This window comes from Carassius auratus, chromosome 10 (assembly GCF_003368295.1).
Source record: "Carassius auratus strain Wakin chromosome 10, ASM336829v1, whole genome shotgun sequence".
Classification (NCBI taxonomy): domain Eukaryota; kingdom Metazoa; phylum Chordata; class Actinopteri; order Cypriniformes; family Cyprinidae; genus Carassius; species Carassius auratus.
The window spans coordinates 10,352,043-10,372,807 of record NC_039252.1 but is presented as its reverse complement, the minus strand read 5'-3'; the positions used below and the strand labels follow the sequence as shown (position 1 = coordinate 10,372,807).

The following is a 20,765-nucleotide window of genomic DNA, read 5'->3' as shown; positions in this document are numbered from 1 at the left end:
GGCTATTTTAATTGTAGTAATTGTTGTTAATTGTTGCATGTTATGTGTATTAGAGCAGCAGACCTTCTTTGGCTCTAATACTGATGTAACTGCGAAAGGAAAGGACCGTGAATCTATATCCATTTCATATCATGGCATATTCATAACCTCAGGGCAGGCAGTCATAATTCTGAAGGAGAGAAAATCGTTCTCCGAGGCGCTTGTTCATCCTCGCTCTCCAGCTGGGGGGCGCTGCAGCGGCGTGATCAGCGGGGAGTGACTGAGTGTGTGTCTGCCGGCGGGGGGGAGATCTCAGACGGGCACTAGTAGGGTGTGGACGGTGGTAGAGTGTCGGTCCGGACTGTCCCTGTCATCACCGTTAATCCACTCCAGCTAAAAGCGGTCATATACACAGGTAATGATAGTTATGATCGATTGAGTGTGAGAGAAGCATTAATCGAGTGTTGATCGTGTAACAGTTAGTTCAGTGGCAGTGGGAGTAACGTTATATGACTGCTAGCAGCATTAGCGAACTAGCTCACAACACTAAAAAAAATATTGTTGTATAGCCATGAATAAAGCCTGGTGTGAAAAAATAATTTCATTGTGCTTGATTAAGCAAATTATAATTCAAACCGCATGTTTTCTTTCTTTTAGTTCACCTGCAGTTCGGTCTTTAGTCACTCTTTGACTGCAGTGTCTGTTAGCTGCGCGGCTAATGTGTCACTCTTACTGAGAGAACACACATGACGTTACATGTCTGTCTGCTGCAAATACCTTTCTGTGTTTCTGAACACCTACTCTATCTATCTATCTATCTATCTATCTATCTATCTATCTATCTATCTATCTTGACCTGCCTGTCTTGCTTTCTGTCAGTTTTCTTGAACAAACACTCGTCTGATTCTGTTTGTACATAACGTACGTCTATGGTTATATTGAAACACATCTATCTTTCTGCTCTTCTGTATATCGATCTATCTCTTGACCTGCCTGTCTTGCTTTCTATAGGTGGTCTTGTAAAAATATTCATCTCTTTCTCTTTGAACATACATGTATATTTAAACATATATCTATCTATGTATCTCTCTATCTATCTATCTATCTATTTGAACATATTTGTCTCTCTTTCGAAACATACCTTTTTAACTGTTTGCCTGTTTCAATCTGTCCACGTGCATACCTGTCTGTCTCTCGTTTTGTGCATTTCTTTCTGCCTCTCGTTTTGTGCATTTCTTTCTGCATATTTTGCTGTTTGTCTGTCCAATCTGTCCAACATCTACCTGTCGTCTGTTAAAAAAACTGTCTAGTTCTTTTCCTCTTTCTCTTGAGTGTTAACTATCATGTTTACCTCCGAGTGTCTTAGTGATTGAATGCATATGTAACTGAATCGATATCACCCTGCTTTTGTCTCTCTAATCTAATTTATCTGTCATTTTCTCTAAGCGAACACATTTGTTTCCCTTTCTAACTGTATTTGGTCTGTTTTTGTACAAAATCACTCAACAAAGTATACAGAATGCATAACAGTTCACATGTATTTAAGATTTTTCGTTTTGTTTTTAACACAGCCCTTTATTTAATTCTCTATTAAAACAGACAAGTCATTTTTCATAAGTACGACAGGTCTTTGCAAAGACCTCTTAACTAATGTATGAGTTGGAGTGATTTCAGAGTATTAAAGCAACACAGGAAGGGAGAAATATGTGTGTTATAACAGGCAGAGGCTTGTATGATTACACATGCATTCATCACCATTCATCAGCATTTTTAATGAACAAATATGTGAACCCATTGCTTAAACCTGTGAGGTGAATTAAAGGAATAGCTCATCCAAAAATGACAACTCCCACAACTTTGAGCATCATGTCATTGAACTTTTCGTTTCTGGTCAACTGTTCCTTGAAACTGTTTGTTATTTTAAATTTCAGTCTTTGTTCCCTAGTGACTTGAACTGTGAGTGTTCATCTGAGCTTCCTTCTGCTCGTCTCTTTGCAGTGCGGCACAGACACCAGACACTTGCCCTGTGGCGGAGAAGAGACTGTCCCATCGCACCCTTCCCGTGGCTGGCTGTTCTGTTAGACCCTCGCCTGTTGTCTTTAGGGTACAGCAGCATCAGACGCCTGTCCCAGGACGCTCCTGGCAGGGGACGAAAGATTCGGGTAGCGTGAGAGGAGAGAGGGTGCAGAGATGGATGACATCTTCACTCAGTGCCGTGAAGGCAACGCGGTAGCTGTCCGCCTCTGGCTGGACAACACAGAGAACGACCTAAACCAGGGGTGAGTGTGTTTTGGAGTGTTCAAATGAGTCATGATATGAATTCAGACAGAGCTGTAATTAGCTAGATTGCCGTGTGGTTGTAGAGACTACTTTTTTGTGGTTTTGTACAGGCTTGGTGTAGCAGTTCTCTTATTTTCTCATTCGAAGATGTCAGCTGTCAGTAGGGGCCACGCCCCCCAAAAACATTGAGAGATTCAAAATGTATTATTGTGGAGAAACTGCCCTGTTTGTGAGGATCTTCTGTTAGGTCTTATGTCTTTGTTCACCCCTCACTTTTATCTGTCTTCTGATCCCTGGGCACAGTGGAGCAGTGAAAGATGATGAGGGTAGATTTTATCACCTTTTATCTGTGTTGTGGATTTCATTTGTTTATTTGGCTTGTCATGGCATACACAGCTTTTCAGATGGTTTTGAGGCATTAATAATATTTAGTATTAAATTATTATTCTTGTATAATTCTACAGTTCTACTAGTTAATGTTTTTGGTAAAAAAAAAAAAAAAAGTTATTTTACCCAAAGAAAACATGCCCACATATTGCTAATATGTAAGTGAAATGCTAAGTGTATTTCTTAATTAAAATGACTTTAAATAGGATGCTAATGTGTTCAATTCAATGATTGCATTATTGTTGCATCAGATATGTAAATTAATTGGATATGTGGCTACCATATCAGTTTTCAGCCAATATTAGAGATTTTATATTTGTATTATTTTTTATCAGTATTTTCGATAATGGATATTTGTGTGTGCATGCCAAATTCCCCTATTTTCTTACTAATCTTACACTCATTTAAAGTTTTTTATTTTTTTAAAGCACTAATAATTTAATAAAAGCAAATGCACTCTTAAATTGAACCATTAGCAAATCTCAGTGTCAATATTAATTTTTCATACTGTACATTATAATAAGATGCCTAAATTCACTTTTTAAAACATTTAGTTTTTTGTTTTGTTTTATATGAATATTTAAAATTGAGTTTAGCTTTTAAAATAAAACCCAATACTTTAGATTCTACTTTTTAAGACAAAATAGTATAGAAATGATAAATATTATAGAATTTTCCTTTTGGCTTCCATATTTTGCAGCCCTTCTGTGAAATTGAATGTTGTTAGACTAGGTTGTAAGGAATAAGACCTGAAATATCCCAGCTGTTTCTTACAAACTAAACAGAAAACATTCCACACATCGAAGACCAGAGTTCTAGTTCTAGCCCTATATGGTGTAAAGCCCTCTTCAAATACCTCCACCTCTGCCAAGCTCCCTCTCACAAACAGCCTCGGCCCGCCTTTCTACACTAATACATCCCAGAACAGCTGGGAAGCACAAAAGAGAAGAAAACGTCCAGGTAGATCTCCAAGAGCTTGTAAGGAATCTGATCTGGACCCGTTCTCTTGCTGTCAGCCACAAGATTTATGAGCAGAAAGCAACGGGTCTGAGATGAATGGTTGAGTACAGAATCAGCAGATTGCAGGCAGCGGCCAGCTTAGATAAAGTGTTGAAGCATCTGATGTAGATCACTATCAAGGCATTTCCTGTGCTCTACACATGGCTGAAGTTGTGACTTTGAAATTATGTGACAAAGGAAATGTTGGTCTTACAAGAGAAACTGCCAGTAAGAGGAGGGGAAACCGCCAACTCAACTAGCACAAAACCTCAAATTCAAACAATACCCTTCATTTTTATTTATGTTAGCATCCCCTACTCTAAACAACAGTTGACCCTCTACAGATCTGCCATTCAAGTCAGTGTGAGATGGAGTCCATGTCTAAATAGTGACTCAGAAGAGGGGGAGAAGAGAACAGTCTGGGCTAAAACGAAATGGTTGGGCTGAATAGTTTCCATACGATGAGCTCACCAACCAAAGCATGCTGACTTGAGCCATACCAGTCCTCTCTGTGTCACTTCTCTCTCTCTCCCTCCCCGCTTAACCGTCTCAAAGTGTTTTTCCTTTTCCAGAAATAGAAAAACTCTAGCTAAGGGATTCGCCTTTCACTATTGCCTATTGAGGAATGCCTAATAAAATGATTTGGATGCTTTGAAAGTGGCTTTCAAAGCATTGAGTTCTTCTGAAGGGCCATGAGGAGTTTCAGCATGGCTTGAGATGTCACGACCTTGTGTGTTTGTAGGAGGAGACAGGAAATAGCAGACATACTTGGGCGTTGTTTATGCTTCACATTACAGCATGTCAGTCTGTAAACTTGACTTGTCTTATCTTATATTTTATCTCCTTATCTCTAAATGTATAATATTTTAAACATGTATGGAAATTCTTGAACATTTGGCCATTATGCCTGAACTTGCTGAACTTGTTGTTTTTGAATCTGTTGTTCAAGTCTTGAATTTGAAATTAAAATAGACTTGGACTTATTTATTTTCTTTAAGGGATGGTTCACTCAAAAATTTAAATTCTGTCATTATTCATAGACTTTCAAGTTGTTCCAAACCTGTATGAGTTTCAGTCAGCAACTGTTTGGTTACCAACATTCTTCATAACATCTATTCAATAAATTCATACAGATTTAAAACAACATGGGGCTAAGTAAATTATGATGAAATTTTCATTTTGGGGTGAACTATGTTTTTAATGCATAAGTGATTTTTTTTTTTTTTTTTTTATTATTATGCAATGTGTCATTAAAACAAAAAACTTTACCACCAAAATAAGCTTCCTGTTCCACTGAAGGGAAATGTTAAGCAATATCAAAAAAGCTGTTAAGACATTTAGCAAGGTTTTAGCAAACTGACATTTCATCACCACTAACAAAGACAGCACTATTATGATAATAAAACCACAAGAAATGTCTTTAGAAGAAAAATGTTGGAAAAGTTTATAAAAATCTCTCCACACAGCGCATGTTTCTTTCATGTTGGTAAATCTTTAATATGCAAAATGCAAATATTTTTGAAAAATTACATTTATTGCTATATTCACATACCTTCAACTTTAAGTTAATAATACAACATACTATGTTAAATTCAAATGAAACATAGAACATATTGTTCAGTGGAACAGGAAGGTCATTTCAAAGGAGAAGTTATTACAACAGATAATAATTGATTGAAATGGTTAAAGAACATTATTGTTAAAAGTAAAAGTGTTCAAAGACTTTCCATGTGCAGTTCTGTACTCTTGCAAGTTAACATTTTATTGGATGTTGCTTGTGTGCAGTGTATAATACTGTGCTTTATCTCATCAGGCCATCCTTAAAAATATATTGGTTTGCAGTAACAGTAAAAAAATAAAATAAGAGGTCAGTAGGTCGGTCTATATATATATAATTTATTTTTATTTTTTTTCAAGTGTCAATGTAACGATTACGTAGGTATGAATTGAAACAAATTAGCATATCGTGACATCACTGACTGGGTCTTCAACCCGTGCCTTTAGGTGCATAATTGCAAAACAAATTTTGATGCAGGCTATATTGACCACAAACAAATTTAAATCTTTGTAAAAAAACATGTTTATTGCATTAATTTCACGTGAGAAGAAAAACAATGTGGTACTGTAATACATTTTTACTTGTATCCACCGCTAGGTGTCGATGCAACCTACAAATGAGAGACCGTTTAATTTGCTTCCTTGGGTTGTCACTTTTGTGAAAAAAATTCTGTTTGATTTGAGAGACAAGTGTTCATTGAATCGATTGTAAAATCGATTTTGCAAGTCTAAATACATTTTATGCGGCAAATAACACCAAATATAGCTAAATCCACGGACAACAGGCAGGACACATGTAAAGATTCAATATATTGGTAAAGACCAATATTTCTGATGATTTATTGGCATGAAGTTTCGTGCACAATGACAAACAGGAGTGCAACATTCTCGAAAAACAATAGGCAGAGTGGACTACCATAATGCAAAACATTTACTGCATGTTCAAAATGGCTGTGTTTACGATTAGAAATTTCAACAACAACATAAAAAAATCGCATTGGCGATTCTAGCCCGAATCTGTATCTGTATGCATGAGACTATCAGAATACTGGCAGAATTTACATTTCTGTTGCAAAAAGAGAAACATAGTGCAGAAGTATTATTTGCTGTTATGCGTGTGTGTCCGAAGCTGCAGTTGCTGTGTGACGGGTGTTCCAAATAAAATAAAAAAAACTGGATGCCCTCCAAGAGAAGGTCGTTAAAATCAATTTCCTATTTTCAATTTCAAAACTTGTGTTGGTTGGTCCAATCGATTCGTGCAATAGATTTTCGAACATAAAGTGACAGCCAACACTTTCACGGTTACAATAGATGGGAGAAGGGAGGGGAAAAGATCTGGGCACAGTTTCTCCAGAACTTCGTGCCAGGTTAAAGTGTCGAGCTGTTTTAATGAATTTTTTTTCGATGTATAATGGTGCCCGAACCCTTATGACTTTAAACAGTGACCACAAACATTTTGTTTACTGCAGCCGCAGCCAACATCACCAATCGCAAACCGTTGACTCTGACATAGTGATGGGAAGTTTGGATCATTTTACCGACTCGTTCAGCAAAATTAACTAATCTTTTATCTAGTCATTTAGTTCATTTGGTTCATTTTAGCATAATGTAATTAAAATGTTATGTGTTATTTCCCCAACACATTTAGTACTTACGCAAACGTTGATCACACTACAAACAATACAAAACTTAAATGCTATAAGATACAGAAAAGATGAATTCATTGTTTACCTGGGTCTTCAGTCTGTGATTAGCTTACCTCACCTCTTGTCTGACAAGTCTTTGGGTTCAAGTCATTCCTTAATCACGTGACAGCAACATACGATAAACCATTCAGTCCGAGCCGGAAAGAGAATTGATTAGTTCATCTCATGAGTCTTTCGGGTCGAATCGTTGCTTAATCACGTGACAGATGAATAAGAAGATGAATGTAACTAATCTCTATATTTGTTAAATTGTAGATTATGTTAGATTATATAGGCCAAAGGGGTTTTCAGGGAATTTGGACAATAATTAAAACTCTAAAGACTCTGTTTAATAAGAATAAGGGATGATTTATGAAATATCTGTACTGTATTTATAGTTAACGATGACACATTCACAAATTGAGTTGAGTAGAAGATGAAGATGATAAAAGAACCGGTTCACGTAAAAGAACCGAACATCCCATCACTACTCTGACAGTGAATGAGAGTATGAGATGAAGCGAATGCACAGGGCATAGTATGACATCCATTAACAAATACATACAGACGGTTGGTCTGGGAACGCCCCCGGGAACGCGATGTGTGATGTGAATTTAGCCCTTGGGGGAAAACAATGCCTTGGCGCTAATTGAAATACACGGGACAATCATGCCGAAGAGTTGCTGTGTCATTTCTGTACCGCCAAAAAACTAGCAAATATGAATTGAAGTTCTACATCCTTCCTAATAAACATACAAAACAGGAAAGGAGGACAAAATGGCTACAAGCAATAAGTTGTGAAGATGTTCAAGGGAAGTTATGGAATCCCAAGACTAAGCATGTGTATGTGTGCAATCGGCATTTCACCACAGGCAGGCTACGTTTACATTGTGTTCATTATTAACGTTATCAAAACTGTGTAAGGTTGTTTCAGAACCTGGCATGCATATATAATTAGCTTTATCATTCTACCTTAAGCAAAACTATGTAGCCTAGTGTCGAACCTTAACTCGCATGAAAACGTGTCTGCTAAGAGGTGTAGTCTACGTGATACGTGTCACAGAATTTGGCTATTTTTGAATGAATAGATCAAAAGTAGGGCTGTACAATGAAATATCGATATGGACTAGTGTATATGAATGTTAAAGTTAAAAGAGACTACAAGTGCGCAATATGTGCATTTTTGAAATTCGAATACACACGATGTTCGCTGTGTTTTCCCCCATGCCGACTCCGCCCTCACCACACCCCCAACTATGACTAGATGCTGACTGTATGTATAGTGCAAACATAGATGACGTCACAGGTTTTTTTTAAAGAAAGAACGTGGCCTTCGTTTAGCCTTAGGCCTAGGGTATTTATATATTTACGGTACTTACTAAAATATAATTCATATTATTTTATTGCTTTTGTATTAGTTGTTTGAAGAGTAAAAAAAAATTGGTCGGTCTTAAAGCAAATTTACAACTGGCAAGTCAGTCGGACTAAAAGCAAAAAAAATAAAAATTGACAGGGTCGGTCGGGTTACGGCTAACAAGAATATTTTTAAGGATGGCCTAAGTTGTTTTGCATATTGAATATCCATATCGGCACCCACATTTTGAATTTGTGATTCTCTAGTAATGAATGTCATTTAAGTTGACTAAGTCTGCTCGCAGATTGTGACTCAAAGAGGAACTGACACATTTTGTGGCTGTTTTTCATTCTTGATGTCTGGCCAGAACTCCGAGCAGCTAATGATAGAAGAACAGAAGCCTGAATCAAACAAAATTACAGCTGTGTTTGTCTCGGTGGTTTTAAAACAGACACTGAAACTACTGAAACTCAGGCCAATCAGAAGCATTTACAGTGTTTAGAGTGAGTTATTTACTACTAAAATACTTCCTGTATTTTAACTTCTTGCTTTTAGCTGCACATTCTAAAAATAGAACACTCGTACATCCTTTTTGATGTCTGGTTTAAATCAGAAGGTACCAACAATATTATTTGATCCTTTCCAACTACATTTCCTGTAACATATACGTCAGTCTGGCCCACTTCACTCCCCTGTTAGATGTGTTTTTAGACTGTGGCGCTTCACTGATGTGCGGTTTATATTCTAATTCAGTATGAGCTTTCACTCAACCAGATTGTTGCTGAAAGGTAGAAACCTGAACTAAGATGTGGTGTTGTACTTTTAAATCATCGCCGAATGCAACCCCAGAACGCTTTTTGGTCAGAGCAAGCTCTTTTAATAAGTGAGCTTTTGACTGTTTGATCGTATAACCTCAGGCTCAAAGACGTAATCTTTCAGCTGTGACTCTGTTTACATAGTCTGTCTTTGTACATTTATAAGTATGTTGGCGTAAACATTCCTTTCTGTGTGTGTGCGCTGTGTCTCTGTGTGTGTGTGTGCTGGTTTACAGCGTGTGCTTCACGTCCTTACAAGGACAAGAGAAAGAAACTAACTGGATCTGAATTGTCCGGAGCACTCTCTCACTCACACAGGCGAAGGGTGGGAGCCGCTAGCGGTGGAAGAGAGAGCGTGGAATATTATTTCCTGTGTTTCCCGCTCTGGTTTCCGCAGTCCACCCCTCTGCTGCTTCATTTGTGTGTCGGAGCACTGTTGAGTGATGTAATAAGAGTTACCACAGATAGCTCTCCTTTCTTCATTGTCCTGCTTTCCTTTTCATTTTTTCCCCACTTGCATATTTGCTTTTATTCTTGTTAATTTCCTATTGTCTTGCACTCTTTTAGCTTCCTTTCTTCCCAACATTTCTCCAGTTTTTCTGGGTTTCTACTTTATGCTATTCCTTCTTTCTTTCTTTGTTTCTCATGTACTTTCTTTTCTTTCCTTTTTTCTGTTCATCTTTCTTTCTTGCTCGCTTGCTTTCCCACTTATTTTTCCCCCATATTTTCTCTGACCTTTTAGCTTATACTTCTAGCTTACCTTCTAACTATCTTCTTGTCTTTCCCAGTTTCTTCATACTATAACTTTATTCTTTCATTCTTTACTTACTGTTTCCTTGTTCTTTCCTGCAATCTTCCTTTTTCCTGTTTCTCCCTGTTCCAGCTTTCTTTCTTTCTTCTTTCTGTACATGCTTAATGATTTCCTTTCCACTTCGTTCCATCCATTTTCCTTTTCTACACTTTCTTTCCCTTCCTTTTCGCTCTCTTCCTTTTTCAGTGTTTTCCCTATTCCTTTTAAGATTATTTTACAACTTTATTCCTGTCTTTTTAATTTGTCCTTTTATTATTTTTCTTTCCACCTTTCTTTCCTGCTTAAATTTTTTCTTACTAGCTGTGTTTCTTCCACATTTTTTTCCCACTTTCTTCATTTTTTAATTTTTTCCCCCTTTTCCTTTCTAGTTTCCTGTATTTCCTGGTTTCTTCCTTTTATATTTGTTTTCTTTGCTGCTTTCCTTCCTAATTTGTTCATCACTCTCATTGCCTTGCTTGCATTCTTTTGTTTTTCTCCATCTTCCTTCCTTGCAATGTGAAGTTTAGTAAAAAATAAAGAACATTCCGGAATTTCCATTGGGAGGCTCAGGACTCATTGTTTAATTTTTCATATTTTTGGGAAGGGGGAGGACTTCCTGTTTATTTGTCTTAATATTTGGTTTGTTGTTTTTGTCTTTAACCCCTTCAGTTGTGACCAAGCCACCATTTGACCGTGTGTGTGTGTGTGTGGGTGGGTGGGTGGTCTGGTCTGTTCTGGCAGGACCTTGTGAGTAGTTTCAGCAGCTAGCCTAAGTTTAGCCACACCACTGGCCTTATTATTTACCCATAGACTTCCTACTTTACTGCACACACCCAGCCCTTCAACAAACACTTCATTATTGAAGACAAAAGCTTACAAGTAATTGCTTTGGGGATGAGCATGAGCACCAGCTGCAGACATTACCTTCGTTTATTTATAACACTCTCAGCAGTTGCGTTCAGTGGTTTAATAGTAAAACCCCCATGTGGTTCATTCACATGTGCTCTCAGTAGCAGCACTAATGCACAGGCTCTGATCTGATCTCACTGTTGTTATTCTAACTTTCTCAGATCTCAGATCTCCGACTAAAACTGTGGGGGGTAGAGGAGGTATACATAATCTGGAGGAAAGGACCAGTTAACGGCTGTTTATATTTAACTGGCTGGAGACAGACAGCTGAGAGCGGGATCACTAGCCTGACTAGAGATAGTTTACCGCCAACCACTGCGTCAAAAAATTTGCCTTGATTTAAAGAGACAGTCCAACAAAAAAAAAACCCTAGCTCCTGTCATGGGGGCTTGAATTTTGGCACAGGATAGCTGGGATTGTAATGCGGGAAATTCTTGCGACAGATGATGGAATGTATCATTTGCACATGCTTTTGAGTTTTACAATTGTAAACATTCAAGTGCTCAATTCAGTACTTGCATTCTCTTGTGACTGTGAGACCCTTTCTGTGAGCCGCCTCGCACCCAAAGCGCGCGCAAATAAAGACGCATCTGAGAGTGTGTGCCTTATTGCACGTAAACGGCCAAATACATACAAAAATATGTATGTAAGAGCCACCTAAAAGGGGAATTCAGGCGTTGGTCATTATTTCTAAGTATGCACTATAAAAATATTCATGCCTAAATTTAGTATTTAATACAGTTGAATTGCGTATGAAATTTCCATCTTGTTTGAAGCCAGTCTATTTTTTTTAACTAAGTATGTATGTGATAATTATGACTGTCTTTAAATATGCTGGCGTGTGTTTGTTTCTTGCAGGGATGATCATGGGTTCAGTCCGTTGCACTGGGCGTGCCGTGAGGGTCGTTCGGGGGTCGTGGACATGCTTATCATGAGAGGGGCGCGCATCAATGTGATGAACCGCGGTGACGACACACCTCTGCACCTGGCTGCGAGTCACGGCCACCGTGACATTCTGGCCAAGGTGTGAACAGATCATAGCGGATAAACGCTCACAAACACACACAACTGCACCTGAACAACCACAGTGACCACAACGGTCACAGAAAGGTGTAAACAAACACACAGCTGCAAACAGCAGTCATAAATACTAACACACACAAACTCTCAAGAAGGAGTAAGGAACTGACAATGTCTATTTTATACCTTTTAATAAAAAAAAAAAAAAAAAGTTTTTGAATGGATGATTTTGTGTTTGCTCTTTTGGATACTAATTAATGTTGTGATTTGTGTTTTCTAGCTGATCCAGTGTAAAGCAGATACCAATGCGGCAAACGAGCATGGCAACACCCCTCTCCATTATGCCTGCTTCTGGGCCCATGGCCTGGTGGCAGAGGTTAGTTTGAAGCGCCCTCTGCTGGGAACATGAGAAACTCTGGATTGTGTGAATGCTGTTTTCCATGCAGTTAATGATATAATGAATGGGGACTAGAGCTTCCAAACACCATAACATATCATAAAAGTGGTTCACATGGTACTCGTGCAGTACATTATCCTAAAGTCTTCTGAATCTATATGAGAGTGTTCTGTGGGGAAAATACAGAAATGGATTTTCTCTCTTCTGTGCAGCAGATATATTTTACCAAATGCCTTGACTGTAAACAAAAGATTGAATTTTGGTCTGTTTGTCATATAAATCTTTAGCAAATTTTCAGAAGACTTGCAATATAGCACAAGTCTTTTGAATCATTTCCGTGTCATTTTCATTTACATAATTTTTCAAGTTCCGTTGTTCCATTTTTTTTTTTTACTTTTTTTTTTTTATTGCATAGGTAACTGTTGTCATAGTTAACTAAGAATAAAACTATTCAAATTGCTGAAATAACAAAATAAAATACACATATTAGATTAAAAAATCGTGCAAAGTCAAATTTTTTCTTATTGGATAAAAAATTTATCCTACTCTGTTATGCACAGATGTTTTTAATGTACATTTTTAGGATTTATGCATATCTCTGTATTTCCATCCAGTGTTTTTTTTTAAGCGATTTTCCAAAATGTGCATAAAAATAGGCGGATTGAAATACAGAGATGTGCATAAATCCAAAAAATTGTATTCACACTAAATATGTTATTGTTCATATTCTCTCCAGGATCTGGTCAATAATGGTGCTCTGGTGAGCATCTCCAACAAGTATGGAGAAACTCCACTGGACAAGGCCAAACCACAGCTTGCTGCAAATCTGAAAGGTAAACTCTCTACTTTAATAATGTTGCAAATGTGACGTCAGCAGAAGATTTGTTGGAAAGGCTGTTTGCTAACATTGTGAAGCCTCAAAGGTCTGTTTCTGTTATGTGTTCCATCAGCCCTAATAATTCTGTTTTGTTTATGAATCAGAGCTGGCGGAGAAACAGGGACAAAGCCTGACCAAAGTTCCTTTCAAGGACAATTTCTGGAAGGGAACTACTCGAACGCGCCCACGTAAGGACCCTCAGAACATCTGATTCTCATTTACATTTATAATGTAGATGCTTTGGCGAACAAGCATTTCATTGTCATTCAGCGTAACTGTAGATTGATATGAATTATCCAGAACTGAGGTTTGATTGTTGTATATTTTCCCATGATGCCTTCAGGTAATGGCACACTAAACAAACAAGCTGGAATAGATTATAAACAGCTCTCCATGCTGACCAAGATCAACGAGAACCACTCTGGAGAGGTGAGCTCATTTACCAAACCACAATAGCTACCCATGTCTCAGAGTGTTTACGGAAGCACTGATGTCTCTGCTCTCTCTCTGACAGCTGTGGAAAGGCCGCTGGCAGGGCACAGAGATTGTGGTCAAGATGCTTCATGTGCGGGATTGGACTACAAGAAAGAGCCGTGACTTTAATGAGGAGTACCCTAAACTAAGGTGATGAACCTCCAGTCCAGTGTGCCCAGAATACACAGATTAAAGGGACCGTTTGCTAAAAAATAAATGCAGTTATCATGTATTTACCTCACATCGTTCCAAATCAGGGTTATTATTAGTTAAATAGTTTTATTTAGTTCATTTATTTACCAGGGAACATGCATTTTCACAGCTTTTTTATAAACACTATCTAATGTTTTTAACGTGGTTATAGTTTTTTGGGACTAGTGTTGTCACGGTACTAAAATTTCAGTATTCAGTATCGATACCAGTAAAAATCCATGGTTCTTGGTACCAATTTCAGTACCAAAGCAAAACACAAAAATATGCTAATTAAAAAAAAAAAAAACTTTTTATCACTAAAAATAAAACCAATGCCATTCTTTATACTTATTTACAATTGTGTTTAAAGTTTTTCTACAACTGATATAATTATAAAAAACAGTAAACAAGTTTCACCCAAATTTAATTTGTCTTTTAATTTATGAAATTTAAACACATGGACACATGGAAGAAATATTGTGTGATTTATTTCTTTAAAAAATAAAGTTTTAGAATTTTTTTCAACCATAGTAGCAGTATCACATACATTCTACTAAATAACAGTAATATTTCTAGCACAATACCTTTATGTAAAAATGAACTTTTATTTTGACGGGCTACCGTGAATACCTTTAAATTGACACTGGTTTTACTCAAATGAAACCGTAAAATACTTGTGAAGTGACTCAGAACAGTTCTGCTGATGTTGTTTATGTATTTATGTCCTCATTGAGACAGCAGATGATGTAGTAAACAAACCCGCACGTCTCTGCCATTCATTCATTCACACAGAGACGCGCAGAACACACAGGAATCTTATTTCAACAAACTTTTCAGCTAACATCTACAGATACCAATCCATATGGAGATTTGATTTGATTAACTTTGACAAATTCCGTGACTGTCCATATTAAAATGTAAGTTTCATTTTCATGTTTCCGCATTTTCTGCTTCGCGGAAATCATAGTGCTCTATGCGTCAAGAACCGGGCTGACCAGGTACTCGGTAACACCAGTACTTAAAGAGACCTGGTACCATGACATTTTCTTTTTTTTTAGCACCGACATGATACCGAAGTACCGGGTCTTTTGACAACACTATTTGGGACAGATCTGTAGTGTGATAAATGTGGGAGAATTATTGTATGCATAAAGTGCACAGGTATAGGTAATTGGTACCTAATATTCCTGAAGATTATCAAACTTTTTCCATAATCATAAATATAAAAAAAAAAAAACGACAATATTTATAACGCTCATCAACTCTCTTAATCGAAAAATACATTCCCACAGTTTTACTCACATTAAGAGTAAGGCGAGAGTGACAAAGCCAATCTGAAGCTTTGTTTAGTGCAGCAGTAAGTTTGATGGCAGCTTGTTCTTTTGTCTTAGCATAAGTATAAACAACTGTATCATTTTCATACATCTGAAGCTGGACCTCTGGACAAACTGAGGGCAGATCATTAATATATAGACTAAACAAAATTGGTCCAAGAATCAACCCTTGTGGGACTACAATATTAGTATTACTGTCAAGAAATGGTGAGCATGCATCAATAATTCATCTATATTGTTACATTCTTCTAAAACTTAATCACTAAAGTTAACTTAAATATAAAGATGAAAATTAATTAAAAATAGTAATAAAAACGATAATAGTAGTTTTGTTTAATTACACTGATACTAAAATAACACTGTTCCAAATCTGTATGGGTAACTATCTTCTGTGGAACAAAAGGAGCAATTTTAAGAGAGATCTAGTCACACATGAACGGACACTTTCAAGCTTCAAAAAGGACATAAAAGCATCATAAAATAAATCCATATGACTTGAGCTATATTCAGTCTTCTGAAGTCATATGATATATTTGTGTGACAATACACAATTTTAGTCACCATTGACTGAAAATCCTCTGCAACCGGATCATTCAGTTTTTTTTATCTGTAAAAACATCTCCATCGTGTTAGTGGTCTGTTCTGTCTGTTCATGTGTCTCTTCCCACCTTGGTATTTCCCCTTTTGTAGAATCTTCTCCCACCCAAACGTGTTGCCCATGTTGGGGGCGTGTCAGTCTCCACCCGCCCCTCATCCAATCATAATTACACACTGGATGCCCTATGGCTCCCTCTACAATGTGCTTCACGAGGGAACCAGTGAGTAATACACACACGTTACTGTCTCACACAGACCATTTGGTGTTTGTCTACTTCATTTGAATGTTATTATATGTTTAATAAAATTAGAAATACGCTTAATTGCTCCTTAAATTTGGGAAATGACATAAATGAGGATGCCTTTTATTCTTAAATTTGAGTTAAACCCAGTCAATCCTTCACCTGTATCTTTATCATTCTCTTGTCCATCTAGATTTTGTTGTGGATCAGACGCAAGCGGTGAAGTTTGCTTTGGATATAGCGTGTGGAATGGCTTTCCTGCACACACTGGAGCCCATGATCCCTCGGCATTATCTCAACAGCAAGAGTGTCATGGTGAGGAACCTAAAGCAGACATTTCCTGTTAATCTTAAATTCTACAACTTTGGGTTTTTCCAGAGTGTCTATTCCTGTTTTACAAGAGAACATTAAGATGTGTAGTTACAAGCTGAGCTCTAGATTCATTTCCACAGAATTTAGATACTCAGGGTTAACTGGTGGATGTGAAATACACTCTCAGTGTTTGTTTATTTGCTGTCATGGTATGGCGAACTGATTCAGTGAAAATGCACTCCATAAATGTAGTCTCATTAGATAGACCACTGTGAACAGGAACTGTTATAAATAGTCTCAGTTCTCTGTGAAGTTTCTGTGCATCCCACCACAAGTTCAGAGTTTCACATTGTGCAGTAATGCAGTGAAAATACATTTTTTGGTAGTGGATTTCTCAGTGCTTTTATCAAAGATTTTGGAGTAAGAAACATGAATGGTCTGTAATGGCCTTATGGAATGTCAGTAGATATCAGTTTATAGCAAAATAGTAAAGCCAAGCCTCAACAAAACAACTTCTCAAACTACTAATAGCTATACTGGTCACATTACACACAATCAGCTGTCTGTTTCATGCTCACACATCCTTATGAATCTGTTCTCATTGATTCATTGACATCAGATTGATGAAGACATGACGGCCAGGATAAGCATGGCAGATGTTAAGTTCTCCTTTCAGTGTCCCGGCAGGATGTACTCTCCCGCATGGGTGGCACCTGAAGGTACTGTTCCTTTCCTTCATTCACTGAGTTCTTCATTTCAAACTTCTCAAGATGATTTTATTGTTTCCACTTTATTTGTCTAAGATATGGTCACTTTAGTGAAATTTCTACAAATGCAAGAAGGTTTCCATGTCTATTATCAGTAGTGTAGCAGTGCAGGAAACCTGCATGACCAGTGTGAACCCATTGTGAAATCTGCATTTTATGCCAAATTCACAGTTGCGTGAATTCCTTTTGAAATGACTGGATTTTACCTAGAGAAATTTGCAGAAAATTGGTAGATGTGACCATACCTTAAATAGGACATTTTGATTCACTGATGTCTTATCTCTTCTCAGCCCTGCAGAAGAAGCCAGAGGAGATTAACCGGCGCTCTGCAGACATGTGGAGTTTTGCAGTGTTGCTCTGGGAGCTTGTCACCAGAGAGGTGCCCTTCGCTGACCTATCAAACATGGAAATTGGCATGAAGGTGAGATGATTCAATGACTTAGGAAAGCAAGAGCTGAACCCAAAAAGAAACAATAATTTAGGGGTGCTTGTGGTAAAAATGCCGCCAAATGCAATATATGGTGAAAAAATTGCCTCTGCACAGTTAAACTAAAAATAATACAACTATTGCCATTCTTGTGAGTGCGCTGAACTCACATGAACTTGCAAGTACCTCATTGAGCACTGCAGCCAGAGGGAACATTCTTTGCATGTAATGAATTCTTTTAACCAACATCACTTATAATCATAACAATATTAAAAGCAATAATTGACAATTTTTGGTATTATATTTCAGCCTCTCACTGCTGTTCTGATTGACTGAGTGATTGATTGGTTGGTTAAAATATTTGACAAAGGTTAATATGCACCAGGAAATCGCTTTAAGGGGACAAATTCTGACCTTTAAAGTTATGGTTCACCAAAAATTCAAATTTCCTGAAAACGTATTAACCCTCGACCCTTCCAAGATGTAGATGAGTTTGTTTCTTTATTGGAACAGACTTGGAGAAATTTAGCATTATATCACTTGCTCACAAGTGGATCCTCATCAGTGAATGGGTGCCGTCAGAATAAGAGACCAAACAGCTGATAAAAACATCACACTTATCCTCCAGTCCATCACTTAATGACTTCTGAAGTGAAAAGCTTCATGTTTGTAAGAAACAAAATCATCACCGAGACGTTTTTCACTTCAAATGTGTCAATAATATTGTTTTTTCCAGTGAAAAAGTTGTCTCGCCTGAATCAGGAGAGAATTAGATCAGACCCTATCTAGAAGTGAAAACAAACATTTCTAAACAAAGGTCAACAAATGTGTGCATTTTGACGTGTTATAACAACAGTGGGTGGACTATTTTTAATGGAAGAAGCTTTTTTTATTGTTTATGGACTATCTTGAAAATAAATTACATAGAAATTATTTATTTTATTTATTTTTTTAAACATGGAGGTTTTCAGTTTGTAAGACATGAACTGATGGACTGGATTTATGTGGATTACTTGTAGATTGACATTTTTATCAGCTGTTTGGTCTCTCATTCTGACGGCACCCATTCTCTGCAGGGGATCCATTAGTGAGCAAATTTTGTAATGCAAAATTTCTCCAAATTTAATCAGATAAAAAACATACTAATTCCTTGGGGAAAAAAATCATTTCTGACACTGGTTATTCCTTCTCTCTTCATTAGGTGGCACTAGAGGGACTACGGCCCACCATCCCGCCGGGCATTTCCCCCCACATCTGCAAGCTAATGAAAATCTGCATGAACGAGGATCCTGCCAAGAGGCCCAAATTCGACATGATCGTGCCCATCCTAGAGAAGATGCAAGACAAATGAAACAGCCCTGCTGGACAACCCCGCAAACACTGGTTTCACAGTATTGCCTTAAAATTCACCACTCACCAAAGTGCTCTATGCCACTGTAGCCCTTTGCTAAAGAAAAAAGAAAAAAAAAACGCTTTGTGGAAGTGCTGTTGAACATTTTTAAAAGCCACCTTCTCACTATCGCCAATATACTTACATGCAATCATTGATTAATGACATGTGTTTGTGCATGTATGTCCATCAGTCCCCTTCGTGTTCTCTGGAGTGTTCACAGTACAACACTTCTTTTAAAACCTCTTTTCTACAGCCATTAAACAGGAAGTGGTGGTGGCAACGGTCATTGGATGCAGTGAATGTACAGTAAAATCAGTTTTCATCTAACCACTCCCACATTTCATGCATCTTTTTGCTCACTTCATTTCACACTATTAAAACAACATCATAGACGATTACATCAAAACAATTAGCAAATATCTATGCAACAACAGCTGTTAGAATTTAAAGCATCTTGCCATTGTCTTTCACTGTGCGTTTTCTTTGGATTGTTCCTGATAACAAAAGTCAGATTGGTCAAGTTTGCCTGAGATTTGTTTAAAAGAAGAAAAAAACGGTGCAATGATACAATAGCTAATGCCAATTTTATGCCTAAGTAACCAAAATATGAAGTACCCATAATATCAGGATTGTACTGTCCCTCTCATAGCAGGGAGATGCATATTATAAAAACCTGTTATGTTAAATTAAGGTACCATATGTTCAAAAGAAGAGCCACATCACATCAAATGTGAGAACTCTTTTGCCATATGCATCTTGGGTTATGTCTTTTATCCTTGCATCAGAAAACTACATATTTTTCCTTGATCAGTACAAATGCATGATTGCGTCCTCTGTTATGTAATTAACACTCCAACTATATTCTGATTTGCATTGTACATGTTAAGCATGTTATGTCCAAGATATCTGAGAGATTTTTATACTGTATACATATATAAGTGTTTTTGTTTTGTTTTTTCGCGGGCAATACATTAGGCAGCCCATGAGTGCCTTTATTTTTTTGCTTTTCTAAACACTACGTCTATTTACTTCCTCGTTATGCTTTCACTGGTCCCTCTTTTCAGCCAGCCATTATGTAATAGGAAAGCAAGAGGTGAAAACAAGCATACTTGACATGCGTAAATGTATTCTTTTTTTTTATTATTTCAGTGTTACTTTTTACATTTTGAAAAGCAAACCGCGATGATAATGAAAAACCGACTGATTATCTAACTTATGCTCAATGTTTTCTATCCCTGTGAAGTTTTTAATGAAACTTTATGTGGCTTTTCTTTGTTCTTTATTTTTGGAGATTTGGGCTGTTTATATTTTATTCATTAATAACTAGTTTACTAAAGGAAAATAAGAACAAATAAAATGTTTTGGCCTTGCTAAATGCTTCAATCTGTGTTCATTTATCAGTCAGAAAATAAATTATTGGGTTGTTGACGAATTAATATCAAGCAGTGAAAATGTGCTGCAATGTGATGTGCTACAAGATAAATAAAAATATTTTTAAAACATATTTCCAAATGTTGTATAATTATTCAAACTATATAAAATAGCAAACTAATTTATATATAAAAATCATAAAACATTCAGATTTGATTAAAAAATAAAAAAAGATTATTGAGACCAAAGACTTCGGTGAGATTTACCCAAAACATCTCATGTTTAACCATTATAGAGACAGAGTCTGTGGCAAATTTCAGAAGATCTGGTCGAGGTGAGGCGCTCTCTGTGGGTTTATAAGCGCAGAATGGCCGCTGACGACGTCCTGGAGCTCACATCTCCGAAAACATCAAAGCAAATTTTCAAATAGATGCTATCTTTATGAACAAACTGCATATTTATATTCTATTCTATTTGCTCTAATTTATTATACAAAATAAAAAACGCTATGCGTAACAAGCTAGACCTACTGTTGCTCTCTGATTGCTTTTCCTCGGTTGTTAGTTACTTTGGATAAAAGTGTCTGCTAAATTATAAATGGAAATGG

General features: G+C 37.1%; 1 protein-coding gene across 1 annotated transcript; it reads left to right on the top strand.

Moving 5' to 3' along the window:
* The first annotated feature begins 246 nt into the window (after positions 1 to 246).
* On the top strand, positions 247 to 20,289 carry LOC113109801 (integrin-linked protein kinase-like). Its single transcript, XM_026273570.1, has 13 exons — positions 247 to 394; positions 1,978 to 2,258; positions 11,614 to 11,779; positions 12,056 to 12,151; positions 12,909 to 13,005; positions 13,154 to 13,237; positions 13,393 to 13,478; positions 13,564 to 13,673; positions 15,740 to 15,867; positions 16,082 to 16,203; positions 16,820 to 16,919; positions 17,258 to 17,388; positions 18,596 to 20,289. Exons 2-13 carry the CDS (start codon positions 2,170 to 2,172, stop codon positions 18,743 to 18,745), a joined length of 1,359 nt encoding a protein of 452 aa, XP_026129355.1. The 5' UTR covers positions 247 to 394; positions 1,978 to 2,169; the 3' UTR covers positions 18,746 to 20,289.
* The last annotated feature ends 476 nt before the right edge of the window (positions 20,290 to 20,765 follow it).